We start from the raw sequence: 17500 nt of genomic DNA, 5'->3' as shown, positions 1-17500 counted from the left end.
GGCGCCTATCTCAGCTACAATCGGGCGGAAGGCGGGGTACACCCTGGACAAGTCGCCACCTCATACATTTTAATTTAATTCTTTATTTTAGCTTCTGTTTTTCCATCCATCCATTTTCTACCGCTTATTCCCTTTCGGGGTCGCGGGGGGCGCCGGCGCCTACCCTGCCTTCCGCCCGATTGTAGCTTCTGTTTTTTCGCCAAATAATATTTGTGAAATATTTCTTCAAACTTATTATGATTAAAATTCCCCAAAAATATTTTTCCAAATCTAGAAAATCTGTAGAATCAAATTTAAAGTCTTTTGAATTTCTTTTAACATTTTTGATCTGGAAAATCTAGAAAAAATAATGATTTGTCTTTGTTAGAAATATAGCTTGGTCCAATTTGTTATATATTCTAACAAAGTGCAGATTGGATTTTAACCTATTTAAAACATGTCATCGAAACTATATAATTATTGTGAGAAATCATTAAGATGATCAGTGTTTCCACAAAGATAAATATCGTTAATTATTAATAATAACATAGAGTTAAAGGTAAATGGAGCAAAATGGCTATTTCTGGCAATTTATTTAAGTGTGTATCAAACTGGTAGCCCTTGGCATTAATCAGTACCCAAGAAGTAGCTCTTGGTTTCCCAAAGGTTGGAGGTTAGAGGTTGTTTGCTCAATATAAAGTGCTTTTACAAATAACATCTAATATTATTATTATTACTTCCCACTGGAATCAACCATCTGGCTTACACGGCATTAAATGGCAAATTGTGAGTATATTTTTTCACATTCAAAATGTTTTTTACAATTATTATTTTGATAGCACCACGTCTGATGCAGGTTTTTAGATTTTTAAACGCGCCAAAAATTGCCCGTTTTGTACATTCGTGCCAAATTGATGTGTTTCAATGCCCAGTAGTGCACAAGTGTGTTTCTCTATGTTATTTTACAAGCCCTGGTCATGTGACGACATACATGACTGTACTTTGAGTGGTAGTTGTTGAAGTGGGACTAAAGTAGGACATCACTGAAGGCCGCGGTGGGAAAGGCAGTGTGAACCAGTACGGTGTCATTTCGGGGCCAAATTCAGCCCCTGGGGCCACGAGCTGAACGGCCCCGGGATAAGCGGTGGCGACGGAATGAATAAATGAAGGAAGGAAAAGAAAAATGTAAACAGCCAATCTCGGCGCGCGGGAAAGCATGCAGTTGTGACTGATGAGGAGCAGATGGCGGACGCAGCACATTACATTGTCGTCTGTAAAATAAACACAACTCAAACACAAACACGACGCCATCTGCTTTTCCATCACAACTGTCTTCCTTCAGCGGGATTAGACATTTGTGGACAAACAATTATTGCCAGCATATGGATATAGTGCGCCTCAAAAAAAAAAAAAAAAAAAAAATCTTCACTGTAAACCCACAACCTGTTGGCTGCAATGCAGTCAAAAAACAACAACAAAAACAAAATCAATGCAATTAGTTTAAATAAACTCCCTTTTTAGACCAGTTGATCTGCCGTTTCTTTTCTTTTTGTCCCACTCTCCCTGGTGGAGGGGGTCCGGTCCGATCCAGTGGCCATGTACTGCTTGCCTGTGTATCGGCTGGGGACATCCCGCCTCCGCTTGGGATGGTTTCCTGCTGGGTCCGCTGTGAACGGGACTCTCGCTGCTGTGTCGGATCCGCTTTGGACTGGACTCTCGCGACTGTGTTGGATCCATTATGGATTGAACTTTCACAGTATCATGTTGGACCCGCTCGACATCCATTGCTTTCCTCCTCTCCAAGGTTCTCATAGTCATCATTGTCACCGACGTCCCACTGGGTGTGAGTTTTCCTTGCCCTTATGTGGGCCTACCGAGGATGTCGTAGTGGTTTGTGCAGCCCTTTGAGACACTAGTGATTTAGGGCTATATAAGTAAACATTGATTGATTGATTGATAGTGCCTTAAGATTTCTCAGAAATTGCATCAGATTGCACACATTTGCCATTTCACAAATGCCTGGGTAATGATTTTGACTCAGGGGCTTACTTGCCAACCCTCACGGATTTTTCGGGAGTCTCCCGAAATTCAGCGCCTCTCCCGAAAATCTACTCCTGAAATTCAGGCGGAGCTGGAGGGGGCGTGACCTCCAGCTCCATGCGTACCTGAGCGACGTGTCGACAGCCTGTTTTCACGTCTGCTTTCGCACAATATAAACAGCGTGTCTACCCAATGACGAATGATCGAGGGCGAGTTATATACTGTATGTTTCTTATGTGGGTTTATTGTTAGGCATTTTCATTAACGTCCTCCCAGCGCGGTAACAACACACAACAACAGCAGTCACGTTTTCGTCCACCGTAAAGCAGTTCGTCTGCCGTAAACAGCAATTTTGTGACACTCTCAAACAGGACAATACTGCCATCTACAGTACATGCATATGTGACAATAACATCTACGGCTTTTACAGAGCGCAGTGAAGATCTTCCTCAGGAAGCAAAGGTTGACCGGTTTTGGGCCATGCTAGGGAGAGATGGAAGATTCCAGACTCTAGTGCATTTGATGAAAGCACTTCTGTGCGTGCCACACAGCAATGCATCATCAGAGAGGGTGTCCAGCATGGTTAGAAAAATAGTGACAGAGAATAGAACAAGGATGGACAATTCAACCCTTAACTCAACAATGAGTAGATGAGTGTTATGTGTGTGTATATGTGTAAATAAATGAACACTGAAATTCAAGTATTTTATATATATATATATATATATATATATATATATATATATATATATATAGCTAGAATTAATTGAAAGTCAAGTATTTCTTATATAGCAACCCCATAGCATGTGTGATGGTATGGGGGTGCATTAGTGCCCAAGGCATGGGTAACTTACACATCTGTGAAGGCACCATTAATGCTAAAAGGTACATACAGGTTTTGGAACAACATATGCTGCCATCTAAGCGCCGTCTTTTTCATGGACGCCACTGCTTATTTCAGCAAGACAATGCCAAGACACATTCAGCTCGTGTTACAACAGCGTGGCTTCGTAAAAAAAGAGTGCAGGTGCTTTCCTGGCCCGCCTGCAGTCCAGACCTGTCTCCCATGGAAAATGTGTGGCGCATTATGAAGCGTAGAATACGACAGTGGAGTCCCAGGACTGAAGCTCTACATAAAACAAGAATGGGAAATAATTCCACTTTCAAAGCTTCAATCAATCAATCAATGTTTATTTATATAGCCCCAAATCACAAATGTCTCAAAGGACTGCACAAATCATTACGACTACAACATCCTCGGAAGAACCCACAAAAGGGCAAGGAAAACTCACACCCAGTGGGCAGGGAGAATTCACATCCAGTGGGACGCCAGTGACAATGCTGACTATGAGAAACCTTGGAGAGGACCTCAGATGTGGGCAACCCCCCCCCCCCCCCCCCCTCTAGGGGACCGAAAGCAATGGATGTCGAGCGGGTCTAACATGATACTGTGAAAGTTCAATCCATAGTGGCTCCAACACAGCCGCGAGAGTTCAGTTCAAGCGGATCCAAGACAGCAGCGAGAGTCCCGTCCACAGGAAACCATCTCAAGCGGATCAGCAGCGTAGAGATGTCCCCAACCGATACACAGGCGAGCGGTCCATCCTGGGTCCCGACGAGATCTTCAACAAATAGTTTTGTCAGTTTCCAAATGTTTATTGAGTGTTGTTAAAAGAAAAGGTGATGTAACACAGTGGTGAACATGCCCTTTCCCAACTACTTTGGCATGTGTTGCAGCCATGAAATTCTAAGTTAATTATTATTTGCAAATATGTTGTCTTTGTAGTGCATTCAACTGAATATGGGTTGAAAAGGATTTGTAAATCATTATATTTATATTTATTTCCCAACTCATATGGAAACGGGGTTTGTAAAATATGTTATTTTTCATATCTGCATTGTTTCTTAAGGAAAAACTAGCTTCAGTGCACCGACTTTCGTGTTTATGACCGTAAAGAAGGGGTCTTCTTTTATCGCCTCACAGTGAACGAGGCTCATATCAGAGATCTGGAGTTCAAACTGCTACCAAGTCAGTGTGGCTAATCTGCAGCTCCGAGGTAGCGGCTGGCACAGCTCTTTGATAAACACTGCACACTTTTTTAGAACAACACACACACAATCCCGAGTCCCAAAACCACGGCAGACGGACGGCATTTCCCATCCAAGATGGATCCACAGAGCAGATAGTTAACATGCTGGAAAGAGGCTCTAAACCAGCACACTATCCATCTTGCACAGCAGCCAAATTACATTAGATCTCATCTTAATCTCCAGAGGGTAAGTAGCCAGCAATAAGAGTGAGGCGAGGAAAATTAAGAACGGCGATAAAAGGCGGGGGGGAATGTGTGATGGAACTGAAAAAACAAAAATCCCCCCCAAAAAATCTTACAGTCAGGAAGTGTTGTTTAGCCACCTGGGAAAAAAAAAACAGTACAAAACGCAAAAGCAGTAAAGTTGTCTTGTTGTGTGAATGCTAAATAAAAACAAAAATCCTTTTCAACTTATATTCAATTGAATCAACTGCAAAGACAAGATATTTCATGTTTTTTTTTGCAAATAATCATTAACGTAGAATTTAATGGCAGCATTTTTACCAGTGTGTTACATGGCCTGTCCTTTTAACAACACTCAGTTAACATTTGGGAACTGAAGAGACGCATTTTTAAAGTGGAATTCTTTCCCATTCTTGCTTGATGTACAGCTTAAGTTGTTCAACAATCTCTGTTGTCATATTTTAGGCTTCATAATGCACCACACATCTTCAATGGGAGACAGGTCTGGACTACAGGCAGGCCAGTCTAGTACCTGCACTCTTTTACTATGAAGCCATGCTGTCGAAACACATGGCTTGGCATTATCCTGCTGAAATAAGCAGGGGCGTCCATGATAACGTTGCTTGGATGACAACATATGTTGCTCCAAAAGCTGTATGGACCTTTCAGCATTAATGGTGCCTTCACAGATGTGTAAGTTACCCATGACTTGGGCACTAATACACCCCCATACCATCACACATGCCACCTTTTACACTTTGCACCTAGAACAATCCAAATGGTTCTTTTCCTCCTTAGTTTGGAGGACACCATGTCTACAGTTTCCAAAAAACAATTTGAAATGTGGACTCGTCAGACCAGAGAACACTTTTACACTTTGCATATGTCCTTCTTAGATGATCTCGGGCCCAGCGAAGACGACGGCGTTTCTGGGTGTTGTTGATAAATGGCTTTCGCTTTGCATAACTTGCGCTTACAGATGTGGCGACAATCCGTAGTCACTGACAGTGGTTTTCTGATGTGTTCCCGAGCCCATGTGGTGATATCCTTTACACACCGATGTCGCTTTTTGATGCAGTGCTGCCTATCATCGTTTACGTGCAGTGATTTCTCCATTTCTCTGAACTTTTTGATGATATTACAGAGCAAACATTGGTGAAATCCCTAAATTCCTTGCAATAGCTGGTTGAGAAATGTTGTTCTTAAACAATTTGCTGAGGCATTTGTGGACAAAGTGGTGACCCTCGCCCCGTCCTTGTTTGTGATTGAGTGTTTCACGGAAGCTGCTTTTATACCCGATCATGGCACCCACCTGTTCCCAATTAGCCTGTTCACCTGTGGCATGCTCCAAATAAGTGTCTGATGAGCGTTCCAGTGTTTTTACTTTTGTCTTTTTGAACAAAAGACAGCTACCTTGACCACCCCCGAACTGTGAACCATCACTGTAGACACTTTTCACCTTTGATCACTAGAGACACTTTAACTGCTGCTGTGACCCAAGGTCACCTCCATATTTCTACTGTTGACTGTCAATCAGAATGTGCAATAATGTTATGTTATTTTATGTTATTTTTATTTTTTTTTATTAGTTAAGTACTGTGTGACTTGTTGAAAGGTGGACTAGCAAAGTAAGATTTTCATTGTAGGGCAAACTGTCTGTTCAACTGTGCATATGACAATAAACAATCTTGAATCTTGGATGAGCTCGGGCCCAAAGAAGCCGGCCGTGTTTCTGGGTGTTGTTGATGAACGGCTTTGGCTTTGAATAGTAGAGTTTTGACTTGCACGTACAGATGTAGCGACCAACTGTAGTTACTGACAGTGGTTTTCTGATGTGTTCCTGAGCCCATGTGGTGATATCCTTTACACACCGATGTCGCTTTTTGATGCAGTACCGCCTGAGAGATCGAAGGTCCGTAATATCATGGCTTACATGCGGTGATTTTTCCGGATTCTCTGAACTTTTTTGATGATATTACAGATTGTAGATGGTGAAATCCTAAAATTTCTTGCAATAGTTCGTTGAGAAATGTTGTTTTTAAACTATTTGCTCAGGCATTTGTTGACAAAGTGGTGACCCTCGCCCTGTCCTTGTTTGTGAATGAATGTGCGTTTCATGGAAGCTGCTTTTATACCCAATCATGGCACCCACCTGTTCCCAATTGGCATCCTCCAAATAACTGTCTGATGAGCTTTCCTCAAATTTCTCAGTCTTTTTTGCCACTTGTGCCGGCTTTTTTGAAACGTGTTGCAGGCATCAAATGTCCAAATGAGCTAATATTTGCAAAAAAATAAGTTTGAACGTTGCAGTCTATTCAATTGAATATAAGATTCACAAATCATTGTTGTGGAGGGTCGGAGTCGACAGTCCGACAGAGCGGCAGGGCACGCTGGAGCCCGGCCCAAGATGGCGGCGAGGAGGCGGAGAATGCGAGCGGGCGGCGTGGCGGGATGTGCCGGGAGCGACGCCGCAGGCGAGATCAGGTGCATGGATCACGCACCTGGACACAATTAAGGTATCTCCTATCGATGTATAAAAGGGGAGAAGGAGGAGAGAACGGGGCAGAAGGAGTTGCAGGGTGCGAGAGACGGAGAGCAAGAGGCAGACGAAGACGAGGCCGACTAAAAAGCGGACCGAAGAGCAAGCAGTGGAAGGAAGGAAGGAGCTGAAAAGCGACCCGACCTGCACTAAGGTTTATTTGAAAAAATAAAGAAGTCTAATGTCCTTCCTTGGTGGTCCATGGAACCCGCACGACGGCTTGAATCCTTCACAATTGTATTTGTTTTTATTTACCATTTACACAATGTGCCAACTTCACTGCTTTTGGGATTTGTGTAATGATGATCAAGTCCTGTATTAAGTGTTTGGAGAGCTTATGTATCGGCTGCCGTACTTTGAAGTGTTGTTATTCATGTCTCTATTGCCAAAAAGCGTGCTCGGGCAATCGGGGAACTCACCGATGCAGGATCCGTCCACCTCCTCGTAGCCCAGGCTGCAGACGCATCTCCCCAAGGGGACCAACCAGTCGCCGTCAGCTCCGCAGAAGAGCTTGGGCGTGTCCCGCTCTTCAGCGTGGTCCACGCAGGCGCCCCTCACCTCCACCAGCGAGGACGAGTCCACCCGAGGCACCGTGTCCGGGAACGAGGCCAGGTTTCTCAGCGTGGAGGGGCATTTCTTGTAGTAAACCCTCACCGAGACCAAGGCGATGCAAGCGCCGATGTCCTGGAACGCCAGCGAGAAGCCGTTCTTGGTCATGGGTCCCACCTCGCGCACCTCCGTGTTGAGCTTCAGGATGCGATCCCCCAGGTCCATCTGGGTGAAGCTCTCGTCGGCGGCGATGGTGTCGATCTTGGTGTACTGGGCCGGCTTGAACTTCACGCCGTGGGCGTCGTCCGCCTCGTGGTAGAAGAGGTTGAAGGTCTCCTTGCAGGTGCCGGACACCCAGGGGATGGAGTTGCAGTCGCGCAGGGTGAAGCGCAGCTCCACGTAGATTTTTTGGGCCGCCTGCCGGGAAATCCAGTTGGATCGGAGCCAGTTGTTCTGGTTGGGCTCCATCACGCTGCACACCTGGAAGGTGTGGATGGGCCGGTTGTGCTCGTCCATCTCGGTGATCGCGTCCCACTAAGAACAGGGTGGGGGGGTCGAGGGACAAAAAGACGGAATGAACAACATGTCCCTTGTGTCGTGGACGTAAAAGACCTTCGTCGAATGATCCAAAAATGTTTGCATTTACTACCATGAATTCCGGACAGTTTTCCTACGCTTTGAACCCTGCGAGCTATGAAACCGTGAAGCTTATTTATGGTGATAGTTTTTTATAAAACACATGTAAATATATTGAGATGATGTGGTATTGTTTGTGCCATGCGCCGTCTTTTGGAGAGGTTCGCTTCCTGCAAGTACTGCAGGGTGAATGGCTGCAGTGTTTCCTGCTGTTTGAAGCTTTAAACCGGAAGTACAAGTGCCGTTCCGTCTTCTAAAAGTCCATAGTGTTTCGACTCCTATGGATTCTTCATTCATCACTCCCAGCAACGGTCACAAGTTCTACAATATTACTAAAACTATTCTTACTGACTAAACCGTCCCATGTCTCAAGTCTATGTTTTGAACTCTGCGATCCATAAAACCTTGCAGCTAATATATGGTGATAGTTTTCATAAATACATGCAAATACATTGAGATGGTGTATTATTGTGCCATACGCCATTTTTTGGACAAGTTCGCTTACTGCAGGGTGAATGACTACCTGTGTTTCCTGCTGTTTACAGCTTTAAACCGGAAGTACAAGTGCTGTAACGTCTTCTAAAAGTCCAGAGTGTTTCGACTCCTATGGATTCTTCATTCATCACTCTCAGCAACGGTCACAAGCTCTACAATATTACTAAAACAATTCTTACTGACTAAACCGTCCCATGTGTAAAGTCTATGTTTTGAACTCTGTGATCCATAAAATGTTGCAGCTAATTTATGGTGATTGTTTTCATTAAACACATGTAAAAAAAAATTGAGATGGTTTTTTGATTTTTTGTGCTATGATGCCATCTTTTGGACAGCTTTGCTTACTGCAGGGTGAATGACTACAGTGTTTCCTGCTGTTTAAAGCTTTAAACCGGAAGTACAAGTGCCGTTCCGTCCTCTAAAAGTCCAGAGTTTTTCGACTCCGACGCGTTCTTCGTTCATCACTCCAAGCAATGTTTGTACGTTTTGCAACATAACTAAAACAATTCTTACCGACTAAACCATCCCATGTGTAAAGTCTATGTTTTGAACTCTGCGATCTATAAAACGTTGCAGCTTATTTATGGTGATAGTTTTCATAAAACACATGCAAATACATTGAGATGGTTTGTTGTTTTTTTTGCTATGATGCCATCTTTTGGACAGCTTTGCTTACTGCAGGGTGAATGACTACAGTGTTTCCTGCTGTTTAAATCTTTAAACCGGAAGTACAAGTGCCGTTCGGTCTTCTAGAAGTCCAGTGTGTTTCGACTCCTACACATTCTTTGTTCATCACTCAAAGCAATGTTTGTAGGTTTTACAACATAACTAAAACAATTCTAACCGACTAAACCGTCCCATGTGTGATGTTTACTTTTGAACTGTGCGATCCATAAAACGTTGCAGCTAATTTATGGTGATAGTTTTCATAAAACACATGTAAATACATTGAGATGGTGTATTATTGTGTATTTTTGTTTGTGCTATGATGCCATCTTTTGGACAGGTTTTCTTACTGTAGGGTGAATGGCTACATGTGTTTCCTGCTGTTTAAAGCCTTAAACCGGAAGTATAAGTCCCAATCTGTCTTCTAAAAGTCCAGAGTGTTTCGACTCCTATGCATTCTTCATTCATCACTCCAAGCAAGGTTTGGAAGTTTTACAATATAACTAAAACAATTATTGCCGATTAAACCGTCCCATGTGTGATGTCTACATTTTGAACTCTGCGATCTATAAAACCTTGCAGCTAATATATTGTGATAGTTTTCATAAATACATGCAAATACATTGAGATGGTGTATTATTGTGCCATACGGCATTTTTTGGACAAGTTCGCTTACTGCAGGGTGAATGACTACCTGTGTTTCCTGCTGTTTAAAGTTTTAAACCGGAAGTACAAGTGCCGTTCCGTCTTCTAGAAGTCCAGAGTGTTTCGACTCCTACACATTCTTTGTTCATCACTCCAAGCAATGTTTGTAAGTTTTACAATATAACTAAACCAATTATTACCGATTAAACCGTCCCATGTGTGATGTCTACATTTTGAACTCTGCGATCTATAAAACTTTGCAGCTAATATACGCTGATAGTTTTCAAAAATACATGCAAATACATTGAGATGGTGTATTATTGTGCCATATGCCATTTTTGGGACAGGTTCGCTTACTGCAGGGTGAATGACTACCTGTGTTTCCTGCTGTTTAAAGCTTTAAACCGGAAGTACAAGTGCCGTTCCGTCTTCTAAAAGTCCAGAGTGTTTCGACTCCTATGGATTCTTCATTCATCACTCCCAGCAACGGTCACAAGCTCTACAATATTACTAAAACAATTCTTACTGACTAAACCATCCCGTGTGTAAAGTCTATGTTTTGAACTCTAATTTATGGCGATAGTTTTCATAAAACACATGCAAATACATTGAGATAGTTTGTTATTTTTTTGTGCTATGATGCCATTTTTTGAACAGCTTTGCTTACTGCAGGGTGACTGACTACAGTGATTCCTGCTGTTTAAAGCTTTAAACCGGAAGTACAAGTGCCGTTCTGTCTTCTAAAAGTCCAGAGCGTTTCGAAGCCTACACATTCTTCGTTAAGCAATGTTTGTAGGTTTTACAACATAACTAAAACAATTCTAACCGGCTAAACCGTCCCATGTGTGATGTTTACGTTTTGAACTCTGCGATCCATAAAACGTTGCAGATAATTTATGGTGATAGTTTTCATAAAACACATGTAAATACATTGAGATGGTGTATTTTTGTTTGTGCTATGATGCCATCTTTTGGACAGCTTTGCTTACTGCAGGGTGAATGACTACAGTGTTTCCTGCTGTTTAAAGCCTTAAACCGGAAGTACAAGTGTCGTTCCGTCTTCTAAAAGTCTATAGTGTTTCGACTCCTATGGATTCTTCATTCATCACTCTCAGCAACGTTGGTAAGTTTTACAATATAACTACATCTATTCTTACCGAATAAACCCTCCCATGTCTGATGTATGTAAGAGTGTTTTCATGCTGATTTTTATGTGCTATCGCAACAAAACTAGTCCCGTTAGCATGAACTGATTAACGTGGACCCCGACTTAAACTTGTTTAAAAACTTATTCGGGTGTTACCATTTAGTGGTCAATTGTATGGAATATGTACTGTACTGTGCAACCTACTAATAAAAGTTTCAATGAAACAATCAAAAGCATTAGCTAATATGCTGAGATAATTACGAGTGTCTGTGTTAGCATTATTAACTTACAGAGGCATTATTTTTGTATTGTTCCAGTTTCACAAATTCCTCAGTAAATTGGAGTTATTCAGTCTGTTTAGCTAACTGGAGAGCCAGCATCCGGAGCTAGTGGGTCCATGATGATGACTTCTGTTTTGTTTGACCAGCCGTTTTACTGCCTTGTCACAGACACCGTTTGGAAACAATTAAGGTACGTAAATAAACATTTGCAGAATCTTTCTGTGTAAATAACTCAATTCACAACATATAAGTCCACTTTAAAAGGAAAGGCCATGTAACGCAGTGGTAAAAATGTGTCTGTGACAACTTTTTTGCATTGTGTTGCTGCCACTAAATTCCGAGTTAATGATTATTTGCCAAAAAAACAAACAAGTTTCTTAGTGTGAACGTTAAATATCTTGTCTTTGCAGTCTATTCAATTGAATATAAGGATTTGCAAATCATTGTAATCTCTTTTTTTTATTTACCATTCACACAAGGTGCCAAAGTGGTTTTGGGTTTTGTACTTTACTTTTGCATCACTGCGGGGGTAAAATTATAATCAGTTCCTGAGCCCATGTGGTGATATCCTTTGGAGATTGATGTTGGTTTTTGATACAGTGCTGTCTGAGGGATGGAAGGTCACGGTCATTCAATGTTGGTTTCCATCCATGCCGCTTACGTGAAGTGATTTCTCCAGATTCTCTGAACCTTTTGATGATATTATGGAGCGTAGATGTTGAAATACCTAAATTTCTTGCAATTGCACTTTGAAAAACATTGTTCTTAAACTCCGACCCACAACTGATCAATACATGTATTTAGCCAGTCAATATTTTCTAATCATGCAGTCCCGAGAGTGACAAGCAAGTTCAGCCAGCAAATGAACAACCCCACCCCCCCAACCCCACGAAGGAGGAATGTCAGACAGAGCCCTTAGCGACGCTCCCTTTGGAATAGTTTATGATGACACATCACCACCGTGTCAGAGGGGTATCGAGGATCTCATCCAACATCTTATGGAACTCAAGTCATTCCTCATATAAGACAGCGTTCTTTAATAAAAAAGTCATTTGTTAGACGGCGCCATGATGGCCCACCTGTGTGGTTCCCCCCCCCCCCCCTCTTTGGTCACTTTTCATCAGCCAGTCACGTCACATAAAAGTTCTTGTAAAACGTCTTCCCTTTTAGGTACGACCTTGGCCGTCCGAACATTCGGTCGTAGTGCGAAGAAAAGTGTTTAAAAACATGCGTGTTTGTGTCTCAAATACTTACTAACCCCGTTTCCATATGAGTTTGGGAATTGTGTTAGATGTAAACATACACATAGTAGGCTAATATAGCTAATATAGACACTTGCATCATGTGTTGCCTTCATTATAACACTTATATAAGACTTTTAAAGTCTTTTTGATAGTAGGCTAATATAGACACTTACATCACGTGTTGCCCTCATTGTAACAATAATATAATATCTTTAAAGTCATTTTGATAGTAGGCTAATACAACTAATATAGACACTTACATCATGTGTTGCCTTCATTATAACACTTATATACGACTTTTAAAGTATTTTTGATAGTAGGCTAATATAGACACTTACATGAAGTGTTGCCTTCATTATAACACTTATTTAAAACTTTTAAAGTCATTTTGATAGTAGGCTAATACAACTAATATAGATACTTACACCATGTGTTGCCTTCATTATAACACTTATATAGGACTTTTAAAGTCTTTTGGATAGTAGGCTAATATAGACACTTACATCATGTGTTGCCTTCATTATAACACTTATTTAAGACTTTTAAATTAATTTTGATATTAGGCCAACACAACTATTGTAGACACTTACATCATGTGTTGCCTTCATCATAACACTTATATAAGACTTTTAAAGTCATTTTGATAGTAGGCTTATACAACTAATATAGACACTTACATCATGTGTTGCCTTCATTATAACACTTATTTATGACTTTTAAAGTCTATTTGATAGTAGGCTAATACAACTAATATAGACACTTACGTCACGTGTTGCCCTCATTGTAACAATAATATAACATCTTTAAAGTCTTTTTGATAGTAGGCTAATATAGACAGATCACTAATTGCCTTCATTGTAACACTTATATAAGACTTTTAAAGTCATTTTGATAGTAGGCTAATACAATTACTGTAGATACTTACATCTTGTGTTGCCTTCATCATAACACTTATATACGACTTTTAAAGTCATTTTGATAGTAGGCTAATATAGACACTTACATCACGTGTTGCCTTCATTGTAACACTTATATAAGACTTTTAAAGTCATTTTGATAGTAGGCTAATATAACTAATATAGACACTTACATCATGTGTTGCCTTCATCATAACCCTGATATAAGGCTTTTAATTTTTTGCAGCTCCATACGGATTACATTTTTTTGTATTTTTGGTCCTCTTTTAACATTTTGGGTTGCCGCCCCCCGCTCCAGTCCTATACAAACATGTCGAAAAGCAACATTTATTTCACATTGCCAGTTTATTTATTTATTTTTAGCTGAAATTTACAATGCTGTACTTGAAGGTGAAGCTTTCCCCTGATATCTAAATCAACCTCCAGATTGAGGTCGCGTGCGCGAGGTGGTCAATCATTTGGGCCGGACATAAAACTGCAAGGTTATTTGCGCTGCACCTGCTGGAAGTGAAAGCAGCACCTCTGCTCCTGGAACTAAAAACAGGCCTCGTTACAATCTAAGGCACCTGTTTGCAGAACTTTTTACTGAAAGCAGAAAACAATATATGATAGAAAAGGGTATTTTAGTGATATAGCTTTTCATATACATGCATACATACGTGCAATTCAAATATTATTTCAGCATAAAGTTGAGTATAAAATATATATATTTTTTAATTAAAACAGGGGGTACAAGCAGTTTGTGGCATGCAATTAATGTGTCCGGTCCAATTCTACACCTTCATCTGATTTTATTACAATATTATATGTAAATTATCATATTTATCCAGGTTTTCCCACGTAAAAAGCGTTGCGTAGATTTACCACTAAAAATAAACATCTGTTCAAATCCAGAAAGTGTGTCTTTTAATCATGGCAGACTTAGTAACAAATGACCTAGACAACTATTTTCTGGACAAATGAAGATTCACAACCTTATCTTTTTGAACCTGAAAATACTGAGGATGACCCGCTGCTTCCTGGAGCCAGCACGAATGAAGAGTGAGACATTGTATTAGACAGAAGCCCAGAGGGCGAGGTGAAAATGAAGGGGAAACCACAAAATGTGGAATTTGGACGCCATGCTGTTTCGACATAAATGGATTGCTTGACAAGTAAACCGGAAAGAAAGTCCCCGGCCCGGTGGAGCAAACAGACAACTGTCCATCGCGTGAGTCACATGCAGCATACCTTGGATAGCTAACTGTGTACAAAAATAAATACATTAATAAATGTGGGCTAATACTTTTCAGATACTGTAATATGATTGGTTTTTTTTTGTAGTCAGTATTTCCTACAGATTTCCTACTGAAAATAGACGTAAGTTGAAATCCAAAAATCTATGTACACAAAAAAAAAAAAAATTCTGATGTATTAAAGTGTGCACACGCTAAAATAACTGGAATTTTTACCCCATTCCTGTGTGAAACCTGCGTGTGACTTAAGCATAAAGAGTGGTAGTGGGTACTGTAAATGAGTTTTTATGTTGGTACAGCATGTGGGGGTAGTATGCCTTTTTATTTTGCATCTTTTGGTCAATTTGTGTGGCTTCCAAAAGCGTGCTATTAATATGTAAAAATTAAATATCTTATATTTTCTTAATAACTGTATTACAAAAATAAATTTACGGTGTAAAATTACATATATTTACACTTCAATCATCTCTAATAAAAACAAAAATAAGTAACAAAATATTGTATCATCATACATTTTAAAACAATGTTATTGTTAGATTAAAGATACACACTTAAATATCTGCTCGACTTATAATTTCAAACCAACAAATTGTCTATGCAAAAATTTTTCAGTAAGATTTTTTACAGTAAAATCCACTTTCGGACCGTTCTTCAATATAGAGTAATATTACATTATAAAAACACAATAACAGTCGATTTTACAATATAAAATACTGGAATAAATTTTTCCGTAAAAAAAAATAGGGGTACCGTTAACCATTTAATTTAATTTATATATATTAATATATATATATAGACATATATGTTTTTATACCCATATATATATATATATATATATATATATATATATATATATATATATATATATATATATATATGTATACACACACACACACACACACACACACACACACACACACACACACACACACACACACACATTGATTGAAGTAAAGTCTGAATGTCATTAAAACAGTTAGCGCCATCTCTTGACACTTCTTCCACTCCCGTCCTTGCACGCTACACGGCTCCAACAAAGATGACTGTGTGAAGACGCTGTCAAAGTGGAGGCACGTAGAAAAGACTGCCCACAAAAGCGACTTGAAGATAATGTGTAAAACATCATCTATGCAACATTTTGAGCAAAAAACCGCCATAACATGTTAAGTAGACCACAAGAAAGTATTTTACATTTAGATAATGAATAAATAAATACATAATATGGCTTCTTTAATGCGCCTTGTAATCCGGTGCGCCTTATATATGAAAAAAAAATAGACCATTTGTTGGCAGTGCGCTTTATAATCCGGTGCGCCTTGCATATGAAAAAAAATATATAAAATAGACCTTTTGTTGGCAGTTTGCTTTATAATCCAGTGCGCCTTATATATGAAAACATATTTTTTTTAAATAGACCATTTATTGGCAGTGCTCTTTATAATCCGGTGCGCTTTATATATGGAAAAAAAATAGACCATTTGTTAGCAGTGTGCTTTATAATCTGGTGCGCCTTATATATTAAAAACAATAAAAAATAGACCATTTGTTGGCAGTGTGCCTTATGATCTGGTTCGATTTATACATGAGAAAAGATAAAAAATGGACCATTTGTTGGCAATGCGCTTTATAATCCAGTGCGCCTTATATATGAAAACATATTTTTTTTAAATAGACCATTTGTTGGCAGTGTGCTTTATAATCTGGTGCGCCTTATATATTAAAAACAATAAAAAATAGACCATTGGTTGGCAGTGTGCCTTATGATCTGGTTCGATTTATACATGAGAAAAGATAAAAAATGGACCATTTGTTGGCAATGTGCTTTATAATCCAGTGCGCCTTATATATGAAAACATATATTTTTTAAATGGACCATTTGTTGGCAGTGCGCTTTATAATCCGGTGCGCTTTATATATGAAAAAAAATAGACCTTTTGTTGGCAGTGTGCTTTATAATCTGGTGCGCCTTATATATTAAAAACAATAAAAAATAAACCATTTGTTGGCAGTGTGCCTTATAATCTGGTTCGATTTATACATGAGAAAAGATAAAACATGGACCATTTGTTGGCAATGCGCTTTATAATCCAGTGCGCCTTATATATGAAACAATATTTTTTTTTTAAATAGACCATTTGTTGGCAGTGCGCTTTATAATCCGGTGTGCTTTATATATGAAAAAAAGATAAAAAATAGACCATTGGTTGGCAGTGCGCTTTATAACCCGGGCACCTTATATATGAAAAAAAGTTTAAAAAAAATACACCATTTGTTGGCAGTGCACTTTATAATCTGGGGCAATTTATATATGAAAAAAAGACTAAAAAAAAAAAGACCATTTGTTGGCAGTGGGCTTTATAATCCGGTGTGCTTTATATATGAAAAAAAGATAAAAAATAGACCATTGGTTGGCAGTGCGCTTTATAACCCGGGCACCTTATATATGAAAAAAAGTTTAAAAAAAATACACCATTTGTTGGCAGTGCACTTTATAATCTGGGGCAATTTATATATGAAAAAAAGACTAAAAAAAAAAAGACCATTTGTTGGCAGTGGGCTTTATAATCCGGTGTGCTTTATATATGAAAAAAAGATTTAAAAAATACACCATTTGTTGGCAGTGCGCTTTATAATCTGGGGCGCTTTATATATGAAAAAAAGATAAAAAAATTGACCGTTTGTTGGCAGTGCGCTTTATAATCCGGCGCGCCATATATAGGAAAAAATATTTTTTTTAAAAAGACCATTTGTTGGCAGTGGGCTTTATAATCTTGTTCGCTTTATATAGGAAAAAAGATGTTTAAAAATAGACCATTTGTTGGCAGTGCGCCTCATAATCCGGGGCGCTTTATTT

At 39.6% G+C, this 17500-nt stretch overlaps 1 protein-coding gene across 1 annotated transcript in view; it reads right to left on the bottom strand.

Moving 5' to 3' along the window:
- epha6 (eph receptor A6) overlaps positions 1-17500 on the bottom strand; it is a 354317-nt gene that overhangs the window by 244685 nt on the left and 92132 nt on the right. The window contains 1 exon segment of the mRNA XM_061918280.1: positions 7251-7914. Within this exon segment, the coding sequence (XP_061774264.1) occupies positions 7251-7914 (664 nt within the window).

The sequence above is a fragment of the Nerophis ophidion genome, linkage group LG13 (genome assembly GCF_033978795.1).
Source record: "Nerophis ophidion isolate RoL-2023_Sa linkage group LG13, RoL_Noph_v1.0, whole genome shotgun sequence".
Classification (NCBI taxonomy): Eukaryota; Metazoa; Chordata; class Actinopteri; order Syngnathiformes; family Syngnathidae; genus Nerophis; species Nerophis ophidion.
This window is presented reverse-complemented; position numbering and strand designations above follow the sequence as displayed.